The sequence below is a fragment of the Tupaia chinensis genome, unplaced genomic scaffold (genome assembly GCF_000334495.1).
Source record: "Tupaia chinensis unplaced genomic scaffold, TupChi_1.0 Scaffold000056_1, whole genome shotgun sequence".
Taxonomy (NCBI): Eukaryota; Metazoa; Chordata; class Mammalia; order Scandentia; family Tupaiidae; genus Tupaia; species Tupaia belangeri.
The window spans coordinates 2267730-2295409 of NW_006159514.1; the positions used below are offsets into that span (position 1 = coordinate 2267730).

The following is a 27680-nucleotide window of genomic DNA, read 5'->3' on the forward strand; positions in this document are numbered from 1 at the left end:
AGCAGGGACAGTGTTCAGATATGTTTGCAGGAACAATCTAAGCGGAAATGAGGTCAGAAACGCTCCAACTTTGTAATGTACTTTAATGAGTTGCAGGAACGAGAACAAGCTGTCGAAAGGCTTTCCCCAAGGTATGTGGCCTCAGGAACAGTGGCCCGGCATGTGACCTCCAGGCAGCGCACTACCCGCTCTCACAGCTGTGGCCAATTTTCCCTCGGGCCTCCTCCAGCCTCAACTCCTCCAACAGAATCAGATCTCACTACTGACTCAGCAGACTGCGAGGATACGATGTCGCCCTTCTTCCTTATCATCCTGATCCCCAGATTGAAGGGGAAATGGAGCATCACAATGGATCTTTTCCTCTCAGTAGGTATCCTACGAAGTTACTTTTTGTTTTTGATTTTGTTTTAATTTGCAAGAGGGTGCATGCATTGGTGAGAAAGAGACAGGGAGAAAGGGAAAATGAGAAAGCACCTGCCAAGGGGAATGGTCACACTGCAATGCCTTCTCCATTTCTCCTTCCTTTTGGGATTTTGGGCATGCACACACACCTGCCCTGTGTGTCTTAATCAGCTGAGTCCTGAACTTGAACTATGCAATTGCCCATGTGGGATCCAGCTGCCTAAACCCCATACCACCAGCTGGCCCAAATATGGACAGAGGCTCAGACAGGGTTAACCACCAGGACTATAATTGATGTCCTCACTTCACAATTTCCAAAATTAAAAAAAAAAACAGAACACAACCCCAAATCTAGGAAAAATGACAAAATCTTTTAAGTAAAATAGGAGACATTAATATAAATGGGCCTAAATTAGAAATTAAACTTGGGACCAGCAGTTAGCGTAATGGCTATGTTGCTGGATTCCCATGTAGTCGACGGCAGTTCGCGTGCTGGACCTGGTGGCTTAAAACTCACTCAGGGCGTGTGTGCATGCGTGCCCAAGACCCCCAGAAGAGAATGGAGGAGAAGGGACTGCAGTGTGGCCATCCCCCCAGGGGGTGATTTCTCGCTTTCTGTCTCTCTGTCTCTGTCTGTCTGGCGAGTGCATGCGCCCTATAGTAAAAACCTCTAAAAAAATTTAAAATTTAAAAAACTTTAAAAATTAGAAATTAAATTTGGGGTAAGAGAACTAACGTCTCCTCTCATCTTGCTCCTTCATCTCTCTGCCCCGTGCCTATGAGCCTAAACCGTTCACTTCTCCATGCTGGCCTTGCTTAATTCTTTTGCAAAAAGCCAGGGTATACGCATTACATCAGTGACATACCTATTAGAGATTCATGAAAATATTCAGATCTGGTGAGGTTTAGGGTAATTTACTGTGCGGAAAACTATATAGTGATGAAACTGGCAGGGGTGGTATAGTTTATAAAATAGAAATAACCTTTGAGCCAGCAGGTGGCACAAAGGTTAAGGCAGTGGATCCCATGTGGCCAACTCCACGGTTTGCGTCCTGGACCATCACCTTGAAAAACATACCAGATGCATGTGTGTGAGGGCCCAATACTGAGAGAAGAATGGAAAAGAGGGGATTGTGGCGCAGCCACCTCCCCTGGGCGGGGGGGTAATTTCTCACTTTTCCTCTCTGTCTAGCTCTTCCTAGCGAGTGTATGTGCCCTACGGCAAAAATCTAAAATCAATAAAAAAAAAAATACAATAGAAATAAGCTTCAAGTGAAATAATTCCTGATGATGGTAGGAATTGGAACATTGTAGACTTTTTATAAGTTTGGGGAGCCCCTATCCTTTGGTTGTGTAGATAAGCTACTAGTAAATGTAACTTCCATTTTGATAACTTTGTGAGAATTTAAGGAGACCATTTGAGATACAAGACACTCAGTATGTCACCAAATCTGCTTTGGAAACTAACAGCTACAAAGACCAAATAATAGTTTTTCATGAGTCTTATTTCATTTCCTGACCCTTGGGTAGATAGAGTAGGTGCTCGGGAGATGTTTACTAAGTGAATGAGAAAAAGCTACATATATAAACCACTCTCTAATTCAATATAGTATCATAGACATAGGGAATGTGTAGAGTAGTGGTTCTCCAAGGGGGGTCCTCAGACTAGCACAGTTTCTCATCACCTGGGAACTTGATAAAAATGCAAATCCCACCCCGCTCCTCACAGGATCAGAAATTATGGGATAGTTTATCAAATTCTCTGGGTGATTCTGATGTCTACTGATGATTGAGAATCATTGGTCTAAAAAGATCTCTTAACAAGGAGGTGTTTTCCCCACCTCATACACCAGTGATAAATAAATTCTATGCCTATAATTTCTTGCCATCTCACTAAGAAAAGTCTCAAGATTGAGACTTTACCAAGCTTTTATTATTTTGTTTTTTAATGAGGGTTTCAGTTGAATTCAGTGGCACTGGCAAGAAGAAAAGATGTTTTTAGTTCAATAGAATCGAAAAGAGCAGGGATTCAGAACCCCAGAGACCACCCATAAATGAAGACACCCCAGTGGCCTTGCGGTACTATATGAGGTATCAGTAATGAAACTGGGTATGAGACAGAGAGGCCCAGTAGCCTTCCTTCTATATAGAATCTCATTTCCATGTGCTTTCCCAGAAGAAATGATGTGGCCTGTGAGACCCCATTGTAGGAACACACTCCCTGTCAAATGCAGGACATCTGAGCCCTTTATGATCACAGTGTTGCTGTTTGGCAAGCTGCTTAAAACACCTTCCAGTACAGGTGGCCAGTGTGAGGCGTTCTGTAGCAAGGATCCAAGACATAGTCGTGCCTGAAACAGTGGTCTAATTAAGACAACTTGCCCAAATTGAGCTCAACTCCCAGTATTATTATAGGGTGAGCAGTCCATCCCATTTTCCTGGAACTGTCCTTGTGTTAGCACCGAAAACCCACATCCTGGAAGACCCTTCAGTCCTAGGAAAACTGAAATGTTTGGTCATCCTGCCACTAGGACTTCCAAGGATAAAATGCAGCCTGCATTTGCTTCCTGATAGCTAAACTTCTGCCGAGAGCAACAACAATTTAGTAATGAGCAGCTAGAAAAATAAAGGCAAATACTGAAGTAGATGTTACTAAAGAAGCAACTGAGTGAAAGACAGTGTGCCATTTGCTCAGTGGTCAAGAGGTACACAGGACAGAGAAGATCTGAAATCAGATCACTAAAGCCCAATGGCAGATGGCAGGTGCTCTCTGGGAACTCAACCAGACCCCAAGATTTTCTTGGGAGGTCGCTACAATACTCCATGCTCTTTAGTACCCTAAAAATTTAAGATGCTACATCACTAAAGTGGCTTTTAGAAAATGCAACAATAGCGGGACCAGCCGTTAGCATAATGGCTATGTCACTGGACTCCCATGTAGTCGACTGCAGTTTGAGTCCCGGACCCAGTGGCTTAAAACTCATGCTGGGAATGTGTGCGTGTGTGCCCAGCATGGTCATCCCCCCCGGGGGGTGATTTCTCACTTTCTGTCTCTCTGTCTCTGTCTTTCTGGTGAGTGCACGCTCCCTAAAAAAAGAAAGAAAGAAAGAAAGAAAATGCAACAATCTTTTGACTATTAGAAATATGGTCCAAGTATACTCAGGAGAAGACAACCAAACATGGGTGACCTCACTTTGGTGAGGAGCAGGCATCAGGTCACAAAGCTGAACTGAAGCTGTGTGCTTAATACTAAGAAAATGTAAAAAGCACCTCAAGCCTAAGGTAGGCACCTCAGACACGGGAGTTTCTGCCTTTCATTCCTCAGATCTCCAACTCAGACCCATTTCTCTTACTGCCAAAAAAAGATGTTCAAATTCTGGGTTTTTAAAGGTCATAGCAGAGAAGAAAAGGAAAGAAAGGAGGTGAAGAAAAGTACATTGACAATGGCAAGAAGCATTTGCTTTGTACGAATGAAGAGTAAGCAAAGAAAAAATAAAATCTAGCACATTAACTAAAAATCACGATGGTCACGGGTCATTTAATTCAAGGGCAGGTGGCCTCATTCCATAATGTCTCCGACGATCTCTCTGCATTACAACCCAGTGGGATAATTGTTAATAATCATACCCAAGGCACTAAGAATAAGGAGCATTGTGTTCAGTACACTCAATATGAAATGCAGTCACAGGTTTTAGAAAGTTTCTGCTGTCTGGAAAAGGCATTTACACGGACTATCATATTTTCTGATGATGTCTAGACTTGACACTCAAGGCCAAGGCTGGAGTGACTGTTTTAAAACATAACAAAAGCTGGAGTGATTGTTTAAAAACAGAACTCAGATCATATCACTGCTTTGCTGGAAATGCTCATTGGCTCCTTATTTCACTGGGATTTCAACCTCACTACTCAAAATATAGACCTCAGACCAAAAACCTCAGCACCACCTGAAAGTTTGACTCTCAAGAACTCCCAGACATGCTTCATCAAACGCTTCATTTGAACTAGCTCCCCAGGGTGTTTGTTAGGGCATGAAGTTACCGACCTGCATCACCTGGCTCCTCATTTCCTGCGACTCTCCTTGCTCTCTCAGCCCCAGTCACTTGGGCTTCTTGCCACTCTTCACGTATTCCAGGCACGTGCTCTCTCCTCCCAGCCTCTGGGGCGGCTGTGCCTTTGCCTGCCATGCTCTTCTCTTAGATAACCACGGGGCAAATGGGCTCACCTCGTTGGAGTCTTTACTCAAACCTCGCATCTCCAGTGAAGCCATCCTGACCGCCCTGTTTAAAGTATAACCACCCCTAAGCCCACCCTCGCTCTTTTTTCTTCCCTATACACTCTGTTCTGACATCCCCTAGAAGTGACTTGTTTATTATGCTTATTGTTTACTTTGTTGCTCTCTCCATTAGAGCGTAGCATCATCTGGACAGGAGGGTTGTATTGCGCTGTTCCTGGACGCCGATCACACATACTTGGAACTGTACCCGACGTGTGGTCCGGACACTGCCGCTTGTTTCAGGTCCCCCAAAAAGATTAGTAAAGACATTTAGAGTAATTTAATTGAGAGTATGACGTTTAGAAAAGTTTAGATTAATTCGATATTGGTGCAACATCCAAGTGCAAGATTGTTTTTCTAGTCATAAATTTTTATTATATTTCACAAAAATACCAGACTGTGCACATTGGAAAACAATCAATTAGAAAAAACAAAGCTGGTTTTTCAACACAGTTTGAGAAGTACTGGCCCAGGACAGTTCCTGGCACTTAATAACTATTTTTTTTTTGAATAAATGAGTGAATAAATAAGTAGAATAAATGAGTAAAAAATAAATGTTTACATGGTGAAATCAAATTAGGTCTGTATACATTCCTGTCAGCCCTATTAAATCATTTAACTGCCTGCATTAGTGGCCAAGTGATTTGTTATGCACTTCGGGGGTATGCTGTGCATTTCCCTCCTCTGTGAGCAGTGAGCCAGTGTGCACGGGCCAGCTTGGGACACTTCTTAGATGTGTATCTGACTAGGGGGCTCAAGACAGCCTTGTCCAAGCCCCACATTTACGCTCTTCTCTGGATGGCTGCTCTGAGCAGAGCGGGAAACTGATTTATGCCCTGCTCTTCACCACAACCCTGCAACACTCCTTTACAGAATAGTGAGGTTAGTCCTTACTGCAAGTTAGAATGCAAACTTGTTGGATGTTAGTGACTTTTTTTTTCCTTTTTATTAAATTACTTAATTTTATTAATTATTATTATTATTATTTTAAATTTGCTATAGGGCATGTGCACTCACCAGAGAGAGACAGAAAGAGAAAGTGAGAAAGCAAGTTGCCAGGTCCGGGATTCATGCCTCTGTTGGCCATGTGTGAGTCCAGCCACCTTAACTGCCACACCACCTCCTGGTCCCAGATGTTAGTGTTTTTTTGTTGTTGTTGTTGTTTTGTTGTTGTTTGTTTGTTTGTTTGTTTTTGCTTGTTTTTAAATAGAAAGGCCACAATATTTTTTTTCCAGCTTCCCACAAAACCATGGGAAAAAGTAATGGGTCATTTAAGACAGGAATTAAACATGAGGGTATAACTTGCTAAAGTGTCTCGTTTATTTCTTTTCTTTTAAGAATTATTTTTTTTTTTACTTAATTTTATTTACTCATTCATTTATTTTAATTTGATCAGAGAGAGACACAGAGAAAGAGAGAGAGAAAGTGAGAAAGCCAGCCTCCAGGTCTGGGACTCAAATCATGGTTGGCCACTTGGGAATGTCCAGTGCCTTAACCACCACACCACCTGCTGGTCCCCACTAAAGTGTCTCTTAAAGAATATATTCTTTCTTTTTTTTTTTTTTTTTTTTTTGAGAGATTTTTGCTATAGGGCACGTGTACTTGCCAGAGAGACAGAGACAGAAAGCAAGAAATCACTCCTCAGGGAGGATGGCTATGCCGCAATCCCTTCTCCTCCATTCTCCTCTTGGGATCTTGGGCACACACACACACACTCAGCATGAGTTTAAGCCACCAGGTCCGGGACTCGAACTGTGGTCGGCTACATGGGAGTTCAGCGACATAGCCATTACGCTAACTGCTGGTACCAAGAATATATCTTACAACTTCCTTAAGTTTTACAATTATCTAAATTAGATGAACAATCTCTCTCTCTCTAGTCAAATAACATTGTTGAGTTTTAGACCTTTATTCCAGTCTTGTGTGTGTGTGTGTGTGTGTGTGTGTGTGTGTGTGTGTGTATGCCCAAAAGCCCCACAGGAGAATGAAGGAGAAGGGATTGCAGTGTGGCCATCCCCCGAGGGGTGATTTCTTGCTTTCTGTCTCTCTGGCAAGTGTACACGCCCTATTGCAAAAACCTCTCTCTCTAAAAAAATTAAATAAATAAAAAATAAAGAATATATTCTTGTTTCTATGCCAGCTCGTGGTGTAATGGTTAAAGTGTCTGGATCCCACATGGCCAACTGCAGTTTGAGTCCCAGACGCAAGGGCTTATGAAACACACTGGGCATGTATGTGCGTGTACATGCCCAAGATTCCAGGAGGACAGTGGAGGAGAAGGGATTGTGGCATGGTTATTCCTCCCTGAAATGCTTTCTCACTTCCTCTCTCTCTCTGGTATGTGCATGCACCCTGAAGAAAAAAAAAGAATATATTGTTCTGACAATTAATGTTATTAGCAAAACTGGAAAACTTTTGTTCTTCAATTCATCTTTGTTGTTTTCTCAGTCATGGGAGATTTGATTTACATATAATGCTTTTCACTTCCTAGGCTTTCTTTTCTTCTCCCTCTTCCAAAAACAATAGCAATGAAATAAAACAGCTCCCATTATTTTAACTTGTTCCTCTAGTATGTTACATCTCCTTGGGAGTGACTAAGAGACATTAATTTTGTTCCAGAATTATTAGAAATACTTTTTAAAAGCTGACCCAGTGGTATAGCAGTTGGGTGCTGTGTATAAAGAGCCAGATCCCACATGGCTGACAGTAGTTCGAGTCCCAACCCTGGAAGCTTGAGGGACATGCCATGTGTATGTGTGTATTTGCCCAGAATCATGCTAGGGTGGAGAGATGGCAGAAGGGGGATTGTGGTCTGACTGTGCCATAATAAGAGGTGTTTTCTCTCCCTGACTTTCTGTCTCTGGTTAAAAAAAAAAAAAAAAGGAAAAATGGGGCCGGCAGGTGGCGAGGTGGTTAAAGGCGTTGTACTCCCACATGACCGACCATAGTTTGAGTCCTGGACGTGGTGGCTTTCTCATTTTCTCTCTCTGTCTTTGTCTGATGAGTGCACGTGTCTTGCAACAAATTCGAAAATAGTAATAATGACAAAATTAAATAAACAATTCCTTAAAAAAAAAAAAGAAAATACATTTAGAAACTCTACTTTGGTTACTCAGGTAGAGTTTAAGTCTTCTTTCCACCGTATTTGATCACAGCTTTGGATGCTCGAGGACTCAATATGAGGATGCAGACTAGGTGGTGAGAAGAAAATCATAAATGAAAGATATGATTTTTGGGAGTTTAAAATCTAATAGGTGCATGAAAGAAATACCATTCAAGACAGGATGTGATTAGTACTATATGAGAAGTCGAAGAGCACAGAGTAGGGAGCCTTGTGGTTCATTAAGAATATCCAGGATTCTGATGAGTGAACAAGAAGAGACTAGTGGAGCAGAGGGGGCAGCATGAGCAGAGTCATAAAGGAGGGGAAGAATGTGCCAAGCGTGATCAGAGAACACAGAATAGTTCGGAGATTCTGCAGCTAAGAATGAGGAAAGGACATCAGTGGAAATTAGAGCTAGAAAGGAAGATTAGGATGAGAGCCGAGAAAGCCTTGAAGCCGTGTCAAGAAGTCTAAAGTTGATGCTGGGGTACTAGGAACCACTGAGGAGTATGGAGGAAGGAAATATCGTGATCAGGGTTATGCTTTAGAAAAGCTCTGTAGCTGGGACCAGCCATTGGCATAATGGCTATGTTGTTGGACTCCTGTGTAGTTGACCGTGGTTCGTGTCCCAGACCTGAGGGCTTAAACTCACGCTGCACACGTGTGCGTGCGTGCCCAAGATCCTGGGCGGAGAATGGAGGAGAAGGGATTGTGGTGTGGCCATTCCCCCCGAGGGGTGATTTCTCTCTTTCTGTCTCTCTTGTCTTTTGCCCTATAGCAAAAACTTCTCAAAAAAAAAAAAAAACATAATAATAATTAAAAAAGAAAGAAAAGAATAACTCTGTAGCCATTTGTGCATAAGAGGCTGATGGAGAAAGAGAATGGGGGCAAGGATACCACTTAGGATGCTGTTTACAAGCGTGTAAGGGGAATAAGAGTGATGGTGGCAGACACAACAGACAATTGGTTAGTTTGACAGGAAGGGACAGTCATGAGAGGAAAGTGCATATGAGCTGTAATCAGCAAGTCATGTTTGTAACTGTGACTTTATTTATGTTTTGAAAGAATTATTTTATTTAATTTCCTTCCTTCCCTCCTTCTTTCCCTCCTTCCTTCCCTCCTTCCTTCCTTCTTTTTTTTCTCTCTCTCTTTCTTCCTTTCAATTGGACCAGAGAAGGACAAGGTGAGAGAGAGAGAGACGGAAAGTAAGAAAGCAAGCTGCCAGGTCCAGGACTCGAACTGTGGTCTGCCATATGGGAGTCTAGCACCCTTAACTACCATGCCACCTGCCGGCCCCATAACTGTAACTTTATAAGTGTGACTTTTGGGGACATTTTTCTAAAGTCTGGGGAAAATAATTGCAATCCAATGAGTCTCTTTTCCCTTTAATAGTTATTAATTTGAAAGGCAATATATTTTTACTCCCTCTGAACTATTTCACCAAAACTTAATGCCTTACAGTAAGAACTTCATGGGCCAGTCCTGTAGCACAGTGGTTAATTCCTGCACACATGGGCAGCAGGATCCCACATGGCCAACTGCAGTTTTAGTCTGGGCTCTGGTAGTTTGCAATATGTGCCAGGCCTATGTGTGTGCCAGCCTAGGATCCTGATGGGATGGAGAAATGGAGGAAATAGAGTTGTAGTGTGACCATGACCCACCAGGGCATGCATTCTCATTCTCTATGGATATCCCTCGTATTCTCTGTCTATAATAATAGTAATAATAAATTTAAAAAGAGAACTTTGTTTCTTGGCCCAGTCTTGGTAGCATGGGCAATAGCATACTGAACTGCAGGGATGAAAGCCAGAAAGTTGACTGCATTGACCTGAAAACACTCCAGGTATGTGGGTACCCAAGACTTGGATGAACTAGAGGGCTAGGGAAGGAGATCACAGCCTGACAAGGCCATGCCAAGGATGCCTGTTTCTTCTTTCTCTTTCTCTCTTGTGCACACACATTCTCTCTCACTAATAAAATAAATGTAAAAAAGGAAAAGAACAAAGTAGAACTTTACTTTTCAACCTGTTACTCATATTCATATATATTAACTTTGTGTTTATGTAATGTCAATAACAATAACCACCACAGCTGACATTTGTAGAACCCTTACTATGGACTACACACTACCCTAAGCTCTTTATTTACACTCGCTGATTTAATCCTCAGTACAAGCCTCTCAGATATGAAGTACTATTTGTTTCATTTTACATATGTAGATACTGAGATAAGAAGTTGTTACACAACTTGACTAACACTATACTGGAGAGCAGAGATTTGAGTCCAGGTAGGCCTGACTCCCAAAGCTATGCCTTTAGCTAATTCAACCATACTTAAAATTTGACCTTTTAGGAATTATATGTATTTTAAAGGAGACTACCAAACAAACAAACGAAAACCTAAAGACCAGAGACGGGACAAATAGAAACAAACACCAAAATGATAGATTAAACCAAAACATATCAATAATCACATTAAATATAAATGTTCTAAACACCCCCAATTAAAAGGTAGAGATCATCTTTTTTTTTTTCTTTGAGAGAAATGTTTGTTATAGTGCACTTATGTCTACCAGAAAGACAGAGAGAGACAGAGAGACAAAAAGCAAGAAACCATGCCTTGGCAGGAGGAGATGGCCACACCACAATCCCTTCTCCTCCCAAGATTTTGGGCATGTGCACGCATGCACTTGGTATGAGTTTGAAGCCACTGGGTCTAAGACTTGAGCCACAGTCAACCATCTGGGAATCCAGCACCTTGACTGCTATGCCACCTGCTGGCTCCAAGATTGTCTATTTGAATAGGGAGAAATACCAACCAAATTCTTGCATAATGGATTCTGCTCCACTACACTGACTTCTCACTAAATTTCCTCTTCTTTTCACAGTTCAGCATCATTGTGGCCTGATTCCTGAACACTACCTGGCTATGTGGAAAATATTCTTTTGACAGGTTTATCATTTACTATATATTAATTTAGATCCATTCTCTCTTGTCCCTCTCTAAGAGTTCAAGTTCCAAATGGACCAGAAGCAATAACACATTTATTATGTACTTCCCTCTTCACATTATACTAATTGGTCATGAAAACAGGCTACAAAAAAAATCGGAGAGATCTGAGAAATTATTGCATATTTCAGAGAAATAAGATGGACTTCAGATATTAGTGTAACATCAGTATCTTCTTTTTAAAAAGAATTATCTTATTTATCTTTATTTATTTATTTATTTATTTATTTTTACATTTGACCAGAGAGGGGCAAAGTGAGAGAGAGAGAGAAAGTGAAAAAGTAACCAAGCTACCAGGTCCAGGACTTGAACCACTGTCAGACATGAAGGAGTCCAGTGCCCCCAACCACTAAGCCACCTGCCAACCCCAATAACATCAGTATCTTAAGTTGAAAGGTTTCTTTCCTTGGAATGGTTTACATTTTCCTTAGTATCCTCTGGTTCATTAACACTTTTTACAATCAGGTTTCTATTTCATCTTTCAGAAGTACCAATTATAGCCACACATAAGCTTGAAACTCACTTCTACCATATTCTGTAGCAAGGAATTTAGAAAAGAGGGCAGATATAGTCATGTTCCAAAGGCATGTGGCAAAATATCTGTCTTCTTGCTGAAAGCATGACCATGTTGCCTGAAGAGCAGAATAACTCTCTGAATCTTTATTCTTTACTAAGCCCTAGATTTTGACCTTGAATGATCTGCTCCACTGAAAGCTGGTCAGCTATTTATCTTTCTTGTGACAAAATGAAGTTTTGGAACAGTTTCTTAACTTGAGCTTCTTACAAGTGAAGGGAGTGGCATGGCCTTTTATGTTCAGTTTTCCCCTCAGAACAGTAAACTTATATGGCATGGGAAGGCAGTAAGCGGCTACCTTTAACACACATTTTGCTACCAGCCTCTGTGGCTTCCCAAATCCAAACTTTTTCTTCAGATTGGGTCACGATGATATCTGACCGAGTGCCGCCTCCTGGATAGTTCTGCTTAAACAACACCCTAACAAGCACACAAACATGCAAACAGTGAAAGCATCATGCAATTTAAAATGTACTTACCAGGTTTTCGTGGGGCTCCCCAGGGACTCAGTCCTTGACGATCCTGAGCAGCATGGCATGTCCCAGACACTGAGTGCTTTAGAAAGACCCAGTAAGAGAAACATTATTTTTATTCTCTGATGAAGCAGCCATGAGGACATGGCTTCCATTTAAGTACGGAACCCTTAACCCTGACTGTAAGGAGAGGAGGCTAAGTATATTGGAATCGTTTGTAAGTTGCCCCCATCTCCCCCAGAATTGAGTGGAGGTCCTCTCCTTGGGGCAATTAGAAGCGAAGTCTCAACATCTTTTGCTTCCCTCATTTATTCTTTCCTCTGAACAAGTCAACCTAGCCCCTTCTTCAATTAATTATAATGCAGAATATAAAAACAGCTATGTGCTGATTTTCACCTACACTTAATTTTTATCCTCAAGAAAGAAAAAAGAAAACCTATAGGAAGGTATTAATCTACTTAACATTTCTAAGTACATCATCCAAAGGATTTTGTTTTTTTAATCTTACATATGCTCAGCAGAGTTACTGGCAAAAACTGTACATTTTCTTCATTTCATCCTTTCAACATCAAATAGTAGGCAGCAAAAATTGGATCAGACTTCAAAGCCTGCTGTGGGCTCCAAGTCACAGAGAGACGCCTCCATTTCACATATTGAATTCGAGCAGGATATCAAAGTGCTACCAAAGAACCTCGGGTCCTTACTCAGAAAGAGGCTCTAACATCTGTAGAGAGTGGAGTGCACAGACAAATCACCTCAGGGAGCAGCTAGCATTTATTCTCAGCAGCAAATTTCCAGGCTTTTGATTCTCTCTTCACTGTACCTCCCTGTCTCTCTACTGAACCAAAGTTCTTTAGCAAGCTGGGCTTTTGTCTCAAGGACTTCAAAATATCACTAACGGTTTCATGTTTGGATGGTCCGACCAAGCTGCCACAGACAGCTTCACGCCCACAGACCTGGACAAGTCTGAAGTAAGGATACACAGTTACTTGGAAATCAAGATGTCCAACTACCTTATTTGCAGGTCCTGCAAAGACATCACACCCTTTTGCAGAACTCCGAGCTTGTGACTGCCTAAAAAATAAAATAATAGTAATAATAATTTGTAAAGGCTCGAAAATAATAATTTCTTTCATTTAAAAAGGATTTTTTTCCTACACATATATATCCAAATATACTAAGCTTCTGTTTTACTTTTTCTCAACATAGTCCTTGGTTAAAAAGACATAGTCAGGAGCCAGTAGGTAACATGGTGGTTAAGGCCCTGGACTCCCACTTGGCTAAACACAGTTCGAGTCCCAGACCTGGCAGCTTGAAACTCATGGCAGGCACTGGCAAGTACATGTGCCCTATGGCAAAAACAAAACAAAACACCCCACAAAACCAAGATTATAACGTCATCAACCCAAGGAAATGTATCCTACTAGGTATTATTCCTACATTTATGACACATCCACAGGCTGCCTGAGATCTTAAGACCCAAGAAACAGCGCCCCCGCCCCCTTTTCTTTTTTAGGTTTTTGCCAAAGGATACATGTGCTTACCAGAGAGAGAAAGAGAAGGAAAGTGAGAAATCACCTCCCTTGCCCTCCAGGGGAGGATGACCACACTGAAATCCTTTCTCCTCCAGTCTCCTTTTGGGATTCTGGGTATGCAAGCACATGCTCCTGGCATCATTTTCAGGCTACTGGATCAGGGATTTGAACTGCAGTCAGTCATGTAGGAATCCAGAGCCTTAACCACTACACCACCCTGCTGGCTCCAAAATTATCCTTTTTAAAAGTTACATTGGGGGCCAGTAGGTGGCATAGTGGTTAAGATGCTGGACTCCCATGTGGTGGACCACAGTTCAAGTCCCAGACCTGGTGGCTTGAAACTCATGTCAGGCATGTGTTTAAGCATGCCCAAAATTCCAGGAGGAAAATGGAGGAGAAGGGATTGTTGTGTGACCGCCCCCCCGGGAAGTGATTTCTCGCTTTCCGTCTGTCTCTTTGGAGAGCATGCGTGCCCTATAGCAAAAATCTCTCTCTCAAAAAAAAAAAAAAAAAGTTATGTTGTAATTATATTTGGTTAGTGGTCACTAAGATGCTTCTACAAACTTTTCCGAGAAGTCAGCTGAATTGATGCTAAGGCTGCATATTAATCACATTAATGTTAAAGAATGCAAAATGGATTCTGTAGACAAATAAATTTGGGAAATGCATATAGTTTAAGAGGTTCTCTGGGGCCAGACAGTGACTGAGCAATAACAGAACTGGCTACATATACCTGCCAGATTGTCCACAAGTGTCCATGATCCTGGATGATTGAGACTGGGATAGAAAGTGGCAGGAGGACCCCATTGCTGGCACCGATCTCTCTCTCTTTTTCTCTCACTCTCTCCATATACGTTTAGGATGTTGGAAAAGTCATGACACATTTTTGCATTAAAAAAAAAACTTCATGACTTTTCCAATGATCCAATATATACATATAATATACATATACGTATATTATATGTATATATTAGAAGAAATAAATCCACTTAAAAATAAAAGTTTTCCCTACTGCAGAAATGATCTTTTTAAAATCGTAATATATATTTATGGTGCTGGCAGGCGGCATGGTGGTTAAGGAACTGGACGCCCACATAGTTGACTGCAGTTTGAGGCCTGGACCTAGTGGCTTTCTTTCTCTTTTTCCCTTTCCCTCTCTTTCTCTCTCTCTGTCTGTATCTGTCTGATCAAATTGAACAACAACAATAATAATATAGAGAATTAAATAAATAGTTCTTAAAAAAGAATCATAATATATACTTATAAACCCCCTAATGTGAAGGCTGGGGAGAATGCAGGGTATCTTAAGGTAGTATGACCAAAATATTAACATTTCATGAAGCAAAGTTTGAAAAAAATCAATCGTGCTGGGTCTCTGGTTTCTGCAATTAAAATCCATTGTACGAAAGTGTGATGATAACGCATGGTTAAAACAGAAGCCGCTCTTACAGCGCCTTTCATTTGGAACCCAGCAGAGTGAAAGACAATGACCAGGAAAGGGAAATCTGTGTTCTGACCTCTGTCTGAATATCCCTGATCACACATGCATGGTCACACGTACACACACTACACTCACACACACACAACATACAACCTTGGGTAACTTTCTATAGTATTCTGGATTCTAGTTCTCCTTACCTATAAGATGAGGGTAATGAGATCAATTATTCCCAGAGCCTCTTCCATTTCCACATTAATAATCTTATTCTTCACTTACACAAACAAATTCATTCCCATATATCTGTTTGTGGATATTACCTTCAAAACACATTTATTTATAGTAGATTATAAACAAAAGCCTTTTTTTCCATAGGGCACCTGTGCTTGCCACAGAGAGACAGAGAGGGAAAGTGAAAAATCACCCCTCAGGAGGATGGTTACACTGCAATGCTTTGTCCGCTATTCTTTTCTCAGGAGTCTGGGCACGCATGCACACGTGCGCTGCGCGATTTTCTTTCTCTCTCTTCCTTTCTTTCTCTTCTTTTTTTTTTTTAGGGGAGATTTTTGCTTTAGGGTACATATGCCCGCCCAAGAGATGGAGAGAGACAGAAAGACAGAAAGTTAGAAATCACCCCCCAACTGGGGATGGCCATGCCACAATCCCTTCTCCTCCATTCTCCTCTTGGGATTCTGGGCATGCATGCATATGCACCTTGCATGAGTTTTAAGCTGCTGGGTCCAGGTCTACGTGGGACTGTACCAACATAACCACTAAGCCATCTGCTGGTCCCAACTCTGCATGATTTTCAAGTTGCTGGGCCTGGGATCCACACTATGACTGACCATGTACATTAACCACCACACCAAACAAATGCCCATTTTTAAAAATAAATGAGTGCCTGGGAGGAGAGGACTAAAGTTATATGTTTATCTGTATGTATATCTGTTTATCATACGTCTCCCACAAAGGAATCACACGCCATGACGTGAAGGACTTGATCTACTTTATTCCATACTTCATATCAGCATTTAACACAGAGGCTGGTACAGAGGAAGTGCTCAATAAACATTAGACAAGTAAAGTGAATGAAAGAATGACTCAGAGCTTCCTCCAAGTGGGGCCATATAGATCAGTAAAATTACCCTTAAACATTAAATCAGCTAGAATTTATGTAGCACTTCACATTTTTAAAATTCATTTGATATATTCCATCACTGTACATCTCTGGGCTTATAAAGTGAATTCACCCAGCATGAATGAATACACCTCACACCAGTCCAGCCGAGGATACTGTAACCCGTTACCATCAACAGATAGTTCATTGGTGTCCCATAAATGTCTTGCCTCTCTAATTTTCTCCTTAATTAAAATGTTTTAAAATATCTAACGGGAGCTTCACAGCCCTTTGAGCTAAGCATCCATGATATAGGTGAAGATTTTAAGGTTCAGAGAGGTTAAGGGTTTTTCATAGTGAGTGCCTGGGAGAGCGCAGTCATTGACACATGTCTGTCTGACCCCCAAACCTCTCCTCCTCCTTGAACTATGATGTAGACCCTTTGGGCTCTGCATCAGCTCACTCCGGTCCAGGACCTTTTCCTATCCAGCTGAAGCAAGACCTAGTGACTACAGGACACCGAAAGGGTGGGCGGATTCTGAGGCCTTCTAGGGGAAAAGCTAGAGAAGAGAATTTAGGTATCAAATGACTGCTGGGTCCTCAATTTCTGCCATTCTGCCCCAACAAAGAAATAGGCCTTTTGAGAATTTCTTAGCTTGTGGCTGTTCAGGATCCAAAGGCCAGTGACAGACACCTTCCGACTCTTCGCTAGGGGTTTGTCTGCTCACCTCTTTATCTCTCCTTTCAAACTTTCGGCAGAATCTAAGCTGCTCAGTGCAATGTTTAAAGTGGTAGGGGAGTTGGGGTGGAGATGGGGATTAGGGAGTTGTGCCTACAGGCAAACAAATCAGAAAATATACGATTAAACAGAAACAAACAGGTTTCTTTCCTGAGAGCCTTTCCAGATAATGTACATGAATAATATGAACAATGAAACTCGAAGAGAGGACAAGAATGGGGAACTTTTCCTAGACATTATTTTAATAATGAACCCTTCCCCTATAGAGCGTGTTGAGGGACTACTGGTTCGTAGAACACACCTTAGGAAAAAACCGTTCTGAGCAGTCTTTATTCAAAACAAATTTCGGGTTTGCTTTTGCAAAAATGGTACAAGTCCGTTTTCTTCAGAAGTCTAACTGCCGCAACTCCTTTTTAGCAATTTCACTAGTGTGTTTTGTGGCTGTTGTCGTGTTTGTTTTTTGCCTCATGGACATGAGACTGGCAGCAAGTGGTTACTGCTCTGCAATCTGTCACCACGAAAATAAGAAAAAGCACAATAACAACCAAACTGAATACATATTGCATGCACACATGGCACGAGGCACCAGGCAAAGCATGTATACGTGGTTATCTCGTGTAATACTGCCAACAGCCATGTGGATTAGTTCTATCTATTTTTATACTCATTTTTACAGATGAAAGAATTAAGGATCAAGAAGCTAATGGCTTGCTTCCCACCGTAACTAGTAAGCAGCACAGCATACAACCTGCTGTCTACGGAAAGGAAATGCCAGAGGGAAGTTAGTGACCAGGCAAGGAGTATCAGCTGCTGATAAAACCAATAGGCAAAAGATTATGGGCAATAGGACATTCAAATGGTGCCAACGTACCACGGCAGAGTCCCTCTTTCAGGTAAAAAAAGATACACACTGGAGAAATCAGAAGGTCACCATTTTAACCCAGCATTCAATCCTAGCACCGCTAATGCTGGAACAACACTGCCTCGCAATGTGAACCACTTTGAAATAGTCTGCATCACCCAGGCTGCATTTTTCCTCCTTTAGTCAAAGACATTTAATTAAACTAATCAAGGCTTTGGCTCTAATTTATAGTTTACACAGAGTGCAGAGCATAGAATGACAAGAGGAATTTAAAAACATCACAAGGATGTGAGCAGAAAAATCCAGTGAATGAGAACCAGCAGTTAGCATAATGGCTATGTCGCTGGACTCCCATATAGGCGACCGTGGTTCGTGTCCCGGACCCGGTGGCTTAAAACTCACGCTGGGCGCGTGTGTGTGCGTGCCCAAGATCCCGAGAGGAGAATGGAGGAGAAGGGATTGCGGCGTGACCATCCCCCCTGGGGGGTGATTTCTCGCTTTCTGTCTCTATGTCTCTCTCTGTCTGGCGAGCGCACGTGCCCTATGGCGAAAAACCTCTCAAAAAAAAAAAAAAAAAAAAAAGAAAGAAAAATCCAGTGAGTAAACTTGCTATTTTATGGGATAACTGACTCAACCTTTAAAAAAATCAGCATCGGGACCAGCAGATGGCGTAATGGTTACATCACTGGACTTGCATGTAGTGGACTGCTGTTCGAGTCTCAGACCCAGAGGCTTGAAACACGCCAGGCGCGTGTGCGTGCATGCCCCAAATCCCAAGAGAAGGATGGAGGAGAAGGGATTGCAACATGGCCATCCCCCCTGGGGGGTGATTTCTTGCTTACTCTCTCTCTGTCTCTCTCTGTCTCTCTGATAAGAGCATGTTCTCTATAGCAAAAAAAAGAAAAAAAAAGCCTCTCTTAAAAAAAAAAGTCAGCGTCTTAAAACAGGGACTATTGTATAGTTAAAGAGTTGTAGGGACGTAACTAGATGACATGTAATGTCTTAGATCGGATCCTGGCTTGGGTTAACCTGTGCAAAGACATTCTTAGAAGAGTTGGTATTAGATCGTATTATTGAATAATTCATTTTTGAAGTCTGATACTGTTTTTTGAATCTGTAAGAATTTTTTTTTTTTTTTTTTTTTTTTTTTTTTTTAAATAACACTGTCCTTATCCCCTGTTAGGAATCCATGCTAACTGGCAAAGATTGTGAACCTGGTTATCAAAGGGTGGTAGGTAGCGGAGCTCTCTCTCTCTCTGTAATTTACTCATATTTGTAGGGCTCCACTGGCCTCTTGGAAGCATAACTAAAGTCTTGAGCAGATCGCCTACAGGGCTCCGCTGCTTGACTGAAGTCAGTTCATTGAACTGTGGGTTGTAGGGGAGACGGAAACTCTCAGTCACCATTGAGAGCCCTTCTGCTGGGCATCTGCCCTGAAAAATCCTCAAACGAAATTCCTATCTAATTCCTTCTTCTTAAACCCTGATCCCAGTGTGTCCGGATGAGGGGCAGGGTGAAGGCTGGCTCCCGGAAGGGGACTGCTGAGCGTACCCAGCACCTCCCACATTCTGCAGCAAAGATCCATGGGGCCAGCTGGCTCTGCCGCGCCATGCTGGCGGCACTGGGTGAAGTCACTGTGGTTCATGGACTGGACCACAGCTTCGCAGGCTCCAAAATTTAATTTGTCAGTTCACTGAGGGAAGATGATCTTGGAGGGAGCCGAGTCGTACTAACCAAACTCTGAAGAGTCATATGTGAAAAGCAGAATGCCAGTGTGTGCTTCTGCAATGAGGCTAGTCTGGGCTGCACTTTCCCCTCACTAGCGGGTTGATATCACTGGAGACCAAATTACAGACTCAGATTAGAGCGAAGGAAGCAGGGTGCTCTTTGAGGATGTATCTGAGCAATTCAGTTTGTCTTAAAAGTAGCCTTTATCTGCTTTAGGTTTAGAATCAGTTACTTGTTCCTTGAATGAGAGCGGAGACACGCTGGCTACTCTCTGATTATCTACTTCTAAACTTCATTCGAATTACTTCCTATGTGTACGTTTTTTTATTAATTTTGATGAAGTTTTCTAGATTATGTCATTTTTTGAGAGACTTTTTAAAAATTTAACTTTATTTATTCATTCATTTCAATTTGACCAGAGAGGAAGAGAGCGAGGGGGGAGAGGGGCGTAAGAAAGCAAGCTGTCAGGTCCAGAACTCGAACCACGGTTGGCCATGTGGGAGTCCAGCACCCTTAACCACTATGCCACCTGCCAACCCTGATGATGTCATCTTTTTCAATGATAATTTAGAGTTGCTCCTCGACAAACTGAGAAGCTCATTAGTTGTTCACACTAGAAAGCACCTTCTAATTTAAAAATAGGATAAGCAGCAGCTAATTCATGGTGGGTTGATTTTTGTTAACTTCCTGCTGTTTCTAAATTTGGGAGCATTTCACATCATAAATTCATGTCTCCCTTGGTAGCTCTAGAAGAAAGGCTCACCAGCATAACCAAGCAAACTTATTCTTGCTTCTTTGAGAACTTTGAACACAAATCTTTTGTACATGGGTCTCTTAACTAGAAGAGGTCAAGTTCTTGCTCCCAAGAAGCTGCAACCAAACCATTCTGTAAAACGTATGTTCACACCGGGATATTTGAACATCACAGGGGCCCCAGGACTCCTGAGGGAGGCACATTTCAGATAAACAAGTCATTTAACTTTCCTTGCAGAAGTCGTGACTGTGAGAGAGATTAACAAACATAAACATCTTCAGAAATGATTTCAGTTAATTCAAGGTATGGTAAATTAAGACATTTAAGGAATGACATTAGGAAAGAAGACACTGTCCTTTGTTAAAAATCAGTGTTGACTTGAGCACTCACGGGATTGCCATCTGACTGGCCGTAGGTAAAACCCCAATTGGCACTGTTATCTGTTTCTCACATGAGATCTGAACATTCTCAGGGCTGAGGGTATAAAGCAGCACCCAGATCTGAATCTCCCACACTGTCACGGATGAATCTGTTCTTCCCTGATTTGCATCAGCTGGGTGTTACTGCAGATTCTTTCTACTGTGTTTATTTATTTAAGTAGCTTTGCAGGCACAAAGGATTGCAAGGTGATGTGGTATTTTAGGAATATTACAAATTATGGTGTTTAGTTCAAAGGCACCCCAAACGTGTAAGTTAATGCATCTTTTATTACAAAAACTGGAAAGCTAAGATTCCTAGAGTGCTTTTTTGTTTCCTATTTACCACCACCACAACAAATAAGCATTTGTCAAACACCCATGAAATCTCCCAGGGCTGTACAGTATTCATATTTCCCTGCTTTCAAATGCTATCCCCTCACTTGCTCACCTGGCCATTGCATTCTTACCCTTTAGCTCAGAAATCACTTCCTCTGAAAAGCCTTTCCTGCTCAATCCCCACCCCATCCACCTCTTTCACTCTAGACAGAGTTAGAGGCTCTCTGCCATATTCATACAACATACTGAGCATGAACATACTGAAAATTTAGGTCTGTAACTGATTTGTCTAGTGCCATTTCCAGACCAATGAAAAGACTGCAAATCACCTACTGGAGGTGACCTTCATCAAATTCTGATCCAGAGAGGAGAGAAAACAAGAGCAAATATCACAAACCATTTGATTTCTGAGATATCAGAGCTCTTCTGTTGCTGTGCTTATTGGTTTTGTCTTGTCTTCATTCTTTTTCAGCTAATGAGAATGCTCTGAATTCCTGAGTCATCTGAATACGTACTAATCACTAAATGTTACCAAATGTAATATCTGCCTTTCTCCCCAACATAAATGACTGAAAAAACTGATGGCAAAATGCTGCCTTTTTTTTTCTCATTTTTCTGATTAAAAATGATTTTTTTTGTGGTGAAAAGATAACATATATGCATGGTTGCACTGTTTAAAATATAAGATATTCAAGAAGAAAATGAAGATCAGGGTTTATCTCCACAACCACAGATAATTAGTTAATATCTTTTTAGAGATCTTATATATTATTATTATTATTATTATTTTAATTCCCCAAAAAGAGACAGAGGGAAAGTGAGAAAGCAAGTCACCAGGTCTGGGACTCAAACGTGGTTGGCCATGTGGGAGTCCTGTGCCTTGACCACCCCACCTGCTGGCCCATTGGTTAATATCTTATATATATTTCTTTTCACATGCTTCTCTATACATACACATTTTTTAAAAGAATGGCACATGACATACTTAGCATTTTAGCCTACATTTTGTAATTATAAGCATCTTTCCATATATTTGTGAGTGTGTACTACACACATATGCAAGTGTACACATGCATCATATGTTTATTACGACTTTATAGCATTCTTTATTTTATTTTATTTTATTTTTTTTGGAGAGGTTTTTGCTATAGGGCGCGTGCGCTCACCAGACAGACAGAGAGAGACAGAGAGACAGAAAGCGAGAAATCACCCCCCCAGAGGGGATGGCCACGCCGCGATCCCATCTCCTCCATTCTCCTCTCGAGATCTTGGACATACACGCACCCGGCATGAGTTTTAAGCCACCGGGTCCAGGACGTGAACCGCGGTCCACTACATGGGAGTCCAGCAACATAGCCATTATGCTAACTGCTGGTCCCTTGACTATACAGTATTCTATTGAATGATTATCATAAGTGATTTAACTACTCTCTTAATTTTGGATATTTAGACTATTTCCAGCTTTTTCACATTATAAATAATGGATCACTATTTGGTGTATATAGTTATAAGCACTCATCTCGTTATTTCCTTAGGATACAACTTAGATGTAAAACAGTTAGGTGAAAGGGTGGAAAAGATTTTTTTCTATTTTAAGGCGTTTGAATTATATCACTGTCCTCTGAAAAAGCAACAGAAATGAACACTCATGTCCTCAGAAGTATGAGAGGGCCCATTTCCCGTCATATTGCCAACACTGGGAATTATTCCTCTTTCTAATCTATGCTTATTCCTGCACTCCCCCCATGGTATTTCATTATTATTTTAATTAGTATTTCTTCATTCCTAAAGAGAGAAAACATTGCTCCTGGGTTTTAATAGATGAACTGAAAGAAACACAAAGAACATAGGAGAAAATAAACAACAATTAAAGTGCAAAATAAGGTCACTATTAATGCAGGGGAAAAAGAGGAAAAAAAAAGACTGAATGAACTTTACAGCCTTTTTATTGTTTGTTTTTATTCGGTTTGGATATTTGGTAACTTTTACAACAATTTCAAATGCATACATCGCATCACACACCAATTAAAAGCATTGCTGAGTGAGCTGAAATTCAAGCTATACTTAAATATATGGGTATTTGTTTGCTCTAAAACAGACAATTATTTTAAGTTTTAGAACATGGCTCAAGGACAAATTTATCAGAGGGGCTCAAAAAGACTGATAAATGTTTCATAATGCCATTGCTCTAAGTTAGCACTAGTTAGATTTATGTACTTATGCTAATTTTCCAAATCCCACTGAGCCCTTTAAATTTGATCATATTTGTTTGCCTCATTGCTTTTCCCCAGCCGTGAGCCCATACAGTCTTAATTTCCCAGATCTTGCAGTCTCATTTTTTTTTCTCCTTCACTACTTTATTGCAGGCAGCTGTCACTGTGTAAAAGTCTAAGGTAGCACAGAAAGCTTTTTTTTGTTTTGCTGAGAATGCGTGCCTTATTGGGAAAAAGAACACAACTGAGAACCACCCAGAAAGCGTACCTCAGTTCTCTGTCAGCAACCGAGGGAGCTGAGAGAAAGCCTGCCCCTCAGCCCGGAGATGGAAAGAAATTGCATTAGTGAAGAAGGGCACTGTGACTCGGAGGGAAGCACGACTGTGGGCTGAGGGCCATGGCACAGCCAGGACAGCTGAGCAATGCTCCACGTGGAATGGAGTAGAACTCAGGGTGTGCCCTGGATGATGGTGAGGAGAGCAGCATCCCACGTGCCAGGCACTGTGCTGAGGACTTGGCTAGTCATTTATCTAATCCTCCAAGTGGCCACATTTCACAGACCAGAAAGATGAAGCTTGGGCTGCTTGAGATTGTAGATTGCAACCTAGATTGTATCTAGACTGCACCTAGATACAAATCCAGATCTGACTGCCACAGAATCTGTGCTCTCAGTCTCCAGAACTGCTGTATTACTGGACTCCTCCAGATAGTCCAAAAATCATGAGAGGAGAATGAAGAAGGGATTGTGGCATGCTCAACTCCTCTGGAGGGGGTGATTTCTCACTTTCTGTCTCTGTCTGTCTGGTGAGCACATGTACCCTATAGCAGAAACCTTTCTAAAAATACATATAAACAAATAAGTAAAATGCTGGGCCCAGCAGGTGCACTGGTAGGTAAGGTGCTAGACTCCTACATGGTGACCATGGTTTGAGTCCCGGATATGGAGAGTTGAAAATCACACTAGACACACGTGCATGTGTGCCTCAAATCTGAGGAGACTGGAGGAGAAGGGATCATAGGGTGGCCATCTCCCTACAGGGGTGATATTGCACTTTTCCTATTGCTGCCTCTCTCAGGTGAGCTTACACACCCTATGGCTAAAACCTAAAAAATAAAATAAACAAACAATAAATAAACAAAATGCCGACACACAATTGTGTACAGTGAGTGGTGACTAGTGAGCATGTCACAGAAGAGAAGCTTGAGGACAGATACCAAGCAGGGCAATGATGAGTAGAAAGACATTTAGGTGTACATAAGAGAAATCAGGAATCTAAAGAGAGATGACTAATAAACTGCCCTGTCTGAAGGACAAGAAGTAGCACCGACTTGATCTTTTTATTGTGACTTTTAAAAAAATAATTATTTTATTTAACTTTATTTATTTATTTATTTTAATTTGCCAGAGAGGGACAGAGTGAAAGAGAGAGGGAGAGAGAAAAGTGGGAAAGCAAGCTGACAGGTCTGGGACTCAAACCATGGTTGACCATGTGGGAGTCCAGTGCCCTTAACCACCATGCCACCTGCTGGTCCCTTATTGTGATGTTTTTTTTTTTTTTTTTTTTTTTTTTTTATCTTTGGCTAAGGCAGTTTCTGTTGGGTTTCTCTACCATTCTTTTGTAATTGATCTTGTGGAGATTTACTCTAAAACTATACAAATAGCTCACTATAACTTAAATGTTCACCTACTAGTTTTAGCATCCATTCATGATGCTTGCTTAAAATAATTATTGTTTTGGCAGTTGCCAAATGGTGATCTTCTGTCTTCATTGTTCCATCTACACTTACTAAAATAGTTTTTTTTATGAAAGAGAGAGAGAGAGAGAGAGAGAGAGAGAGAAACATCCTCAATGGGGTCTCAGGACATGATTCCCTCTAGCCTTCCTGACTAGCTAGGATTATGAACATTTACAGGTTGACTGGGGAACTGAACCTATGATCTTCCATATGGATATAGTAGTGCTTGAGCATCACATTACTATTGCATCCTTAAGCCTGCCCAATATTATTTCACATTTTATTGCAAGAAAGGGCTTACCTCATTCTTTCCTTTCCTGATTTCGTCCTTATTTCCTTTCTTCCATCAGTGTGGATTCATGAATTCTTATTCTATTCAATGGATTTATATTTCTTTATTATCATCATTTACTTTGCTACTCAAATTGTCACTTTGATACTCAAAGTAACACTGGCTTGATATGAAAGTTTTGAGAGTAACAGACTTCAAAATGGGTATTTCAGAAAAAAATACATAATGTTAAAGATTGTGCAAAGAAAGGCGGATGCCTCATTGATAAGAGTTCCTGGCACTACTCTTTATGAACACTTTTCGTGTGTCGGAAGAGACAATATGTAGTTTGCCTCTGATGCCTCTTAACTTTTATGATTTGGTCAGGTAGATGTTGTGTCACTTGATCTTACATTTAAAGAGGTAAGTAAGGTTCTGTGAAAATAAGTTCATGAAATTCTTTTTATTTATTTATTTATTTATTTATTTATTTATTTATTTTAATTTTTTGAGAGGTTTTTGCTATAGGGTGCATGTGCTCACCTGAAAGACGGAGAGAAACAGAAAGTGAGACATCACCCCCCCAGGAGGAATGGCTACGCTGCAATCCCTTCTCCTCCATTCTCCTCTTGGGATCTTGGGCATGCACGTACATGACCCTGGTGTGAGTTTAAGCCACCTGGTCCGAGACTCGAACCGTGGTCGACTACATGGGAGTCCAGCAACATAGCCATTACGCTAACTGCTGGTCCCGAGTTTGTGAAATTCTTAACTTCAGTCATAGCAGCATTAGTGAACGCCAGGCCCATACTCTCAACCACCAGGCAGTCCTACAAACATGTGTGGAAAATGCCCAGAAAAGTTCAAAGCTTTAGAACCAGGGGTGTACTCTTTCTGAGGATGCTAGACATTTCTCCCAGCACCTACAGAGTAATCTGAACTTTTTGCATTCTTGAAAATGGAGCATTTGGAAATTGTCTTAGTCTGTCGTCACTCCGGAGACTTCCCTAACCTGCTCCATGGAAACCATCCAACTCTGCCTGAAATGTAGTGAGGAAAGCACAAAGAGATTCTCTGTGTCAATGTCAGCAGATGCAGATCCAGAAAGACATGACTTGGTCCTGGCACTCAGGAAAACATTTCCATGGGTACTGACTAGTGAAATCCACTGTCAGAAAAAAAAGGGAGAAAACTAAGAGAATTGTAGAGCAGAGTTTCTTCAGAAATACAACATTTGGCTCAGCAGATCCCAGGTGAAGACAGGGCTGTAGCTTCTGTTATTGGCCCTCTCTGCAGGCTAACATACTAAATCCTTCTTTTTTAGAGAGAAAGAGATTTTTGGTATATGGAGTGTGCACTCACTGGAGAGACAGAGTGAGACAGAGAGACAGCTTGCCAGAAAGACAGAGAGAGACAGAGAGGCCACGCGCGCGCGGGGGGGGGGGGGGGAGGGGGGGTGGCCATGCCACAATCCCTTCTCCTCCATTCTCCTCTTGAGATTTTTGGGCACACACGTACATGTACCTGGTATAAGGTTTAAGCCAAGACTTGAACCGTAGTCTACTACATGGGAGTCCAATGATATAACCATTATGTCATCTGCTGGTCCCACTAAATCCTTCTTTTGGTACCAGTACTACCACCACCATCACCACACTACCACTTTTAATACCAAATCTCAGATCTGATGAGAAGGAGTTTAGGTGAACAAAGTGTGCTTCATGTTAGTAAAAAATAATTTAAACAATGCTTCTGCCTTAGAGGGAAAAGCACAATTAGATCTCTGAAAACCCTTCAAGGAGGAAAAAGCTAAAAGCCAAGAAGGTGCTTCAGTCCAGTCCATAAATCCAATAAGCAAAGAGGATGCCTCAACCTGGCTCTGAGCACTTAACAGTCAGCCGGACTCCTTACACTGTGAGTGAGAGAGAGAGCGGCCATGTGGCTCTCAGAGCTAACAGCTGTCAAGCAGAACCCCTCCGATTAACCCATAGGTGGTGTTGAACCACTTCCCATTAAGATATTTGCAAAGCAAATAAAAATGATAGCCCCACTCTGAGATCTGGGCGCTGGCCAGGAGCACTGGCTGTTCTTGTTGATACAAAGAGCTCTCCGGGGAGGGTCTGGGGCAGAGTGAGGAAGGCCGCTCCTGCCTGCGTCTCCAGGCTGTGTTGATCTTAGGCCCTTAGAATCTAGGTATCAGGGACTGTTTATTATCTCATTTCCCAATCACAGCAGTCGCTGGCACTCCGTTTCACCAGAGTTCTCTATTGCCCTCGGTCTTCCTGACCTACACCACTCAGATGAAAAGAAATAATTCACCCCTTCTCCTGTTTTGTCTACTCATCGAGGAGACGAGTCTGAGAAGTTACTAACGCACGCATAGAGAGACTGTAATATTACTACTGTTAACAGCTTCTCTGGCAAAGACTCAGGTTACTTCTTAATTTAAAGTGACCAGGGCAAAGCTATGGAAAATATATTGGTATAATTGTGTTCTACAGATAGGTGCCAGCTGCTACTTCATTCACAAAATATAGTAGGGACTGAAACACTCATTTTTCTTTCTTTCTAACGCAAAGAAGAAAATGAACTACAGTCAATGAGATTGTGAAACTATATGAAGTTTACCTTCATTTAACTCATAGGATTTTAATCTAAATTTCTTTTCTTTCTTTTTTTAATTCATGATAGAGTATA

General features: G+C 41.5%; 1 protein-coding gene across 1 annotated transcript in view; it reads right to left on the reverse strand.

Moving 5' to 3' along the window:
- The window catches only part of MYO3B (myosin IIIB), a gene marked incomplete at its 5' end in the record, with an annotated part of 536872 nt that overhangs the window by 117209 nt on the left and 391983 nt on the right, over positions 1 to 27680 (reverse strand). The window contains 2 exons of the mRNA XM_006141497.1: positions 11841 to 11916; positions 12848 to 12908. Of these exons, the coding sequence (XP_006141559.1) occupies positions 11841 to 11916; positions 12848 to 12908 (137 nt within the window). The remainder of the gene's footprint in view (positions 1 to 11840; positions 11917 to 12847; positions 12909 to 27680) is intronic.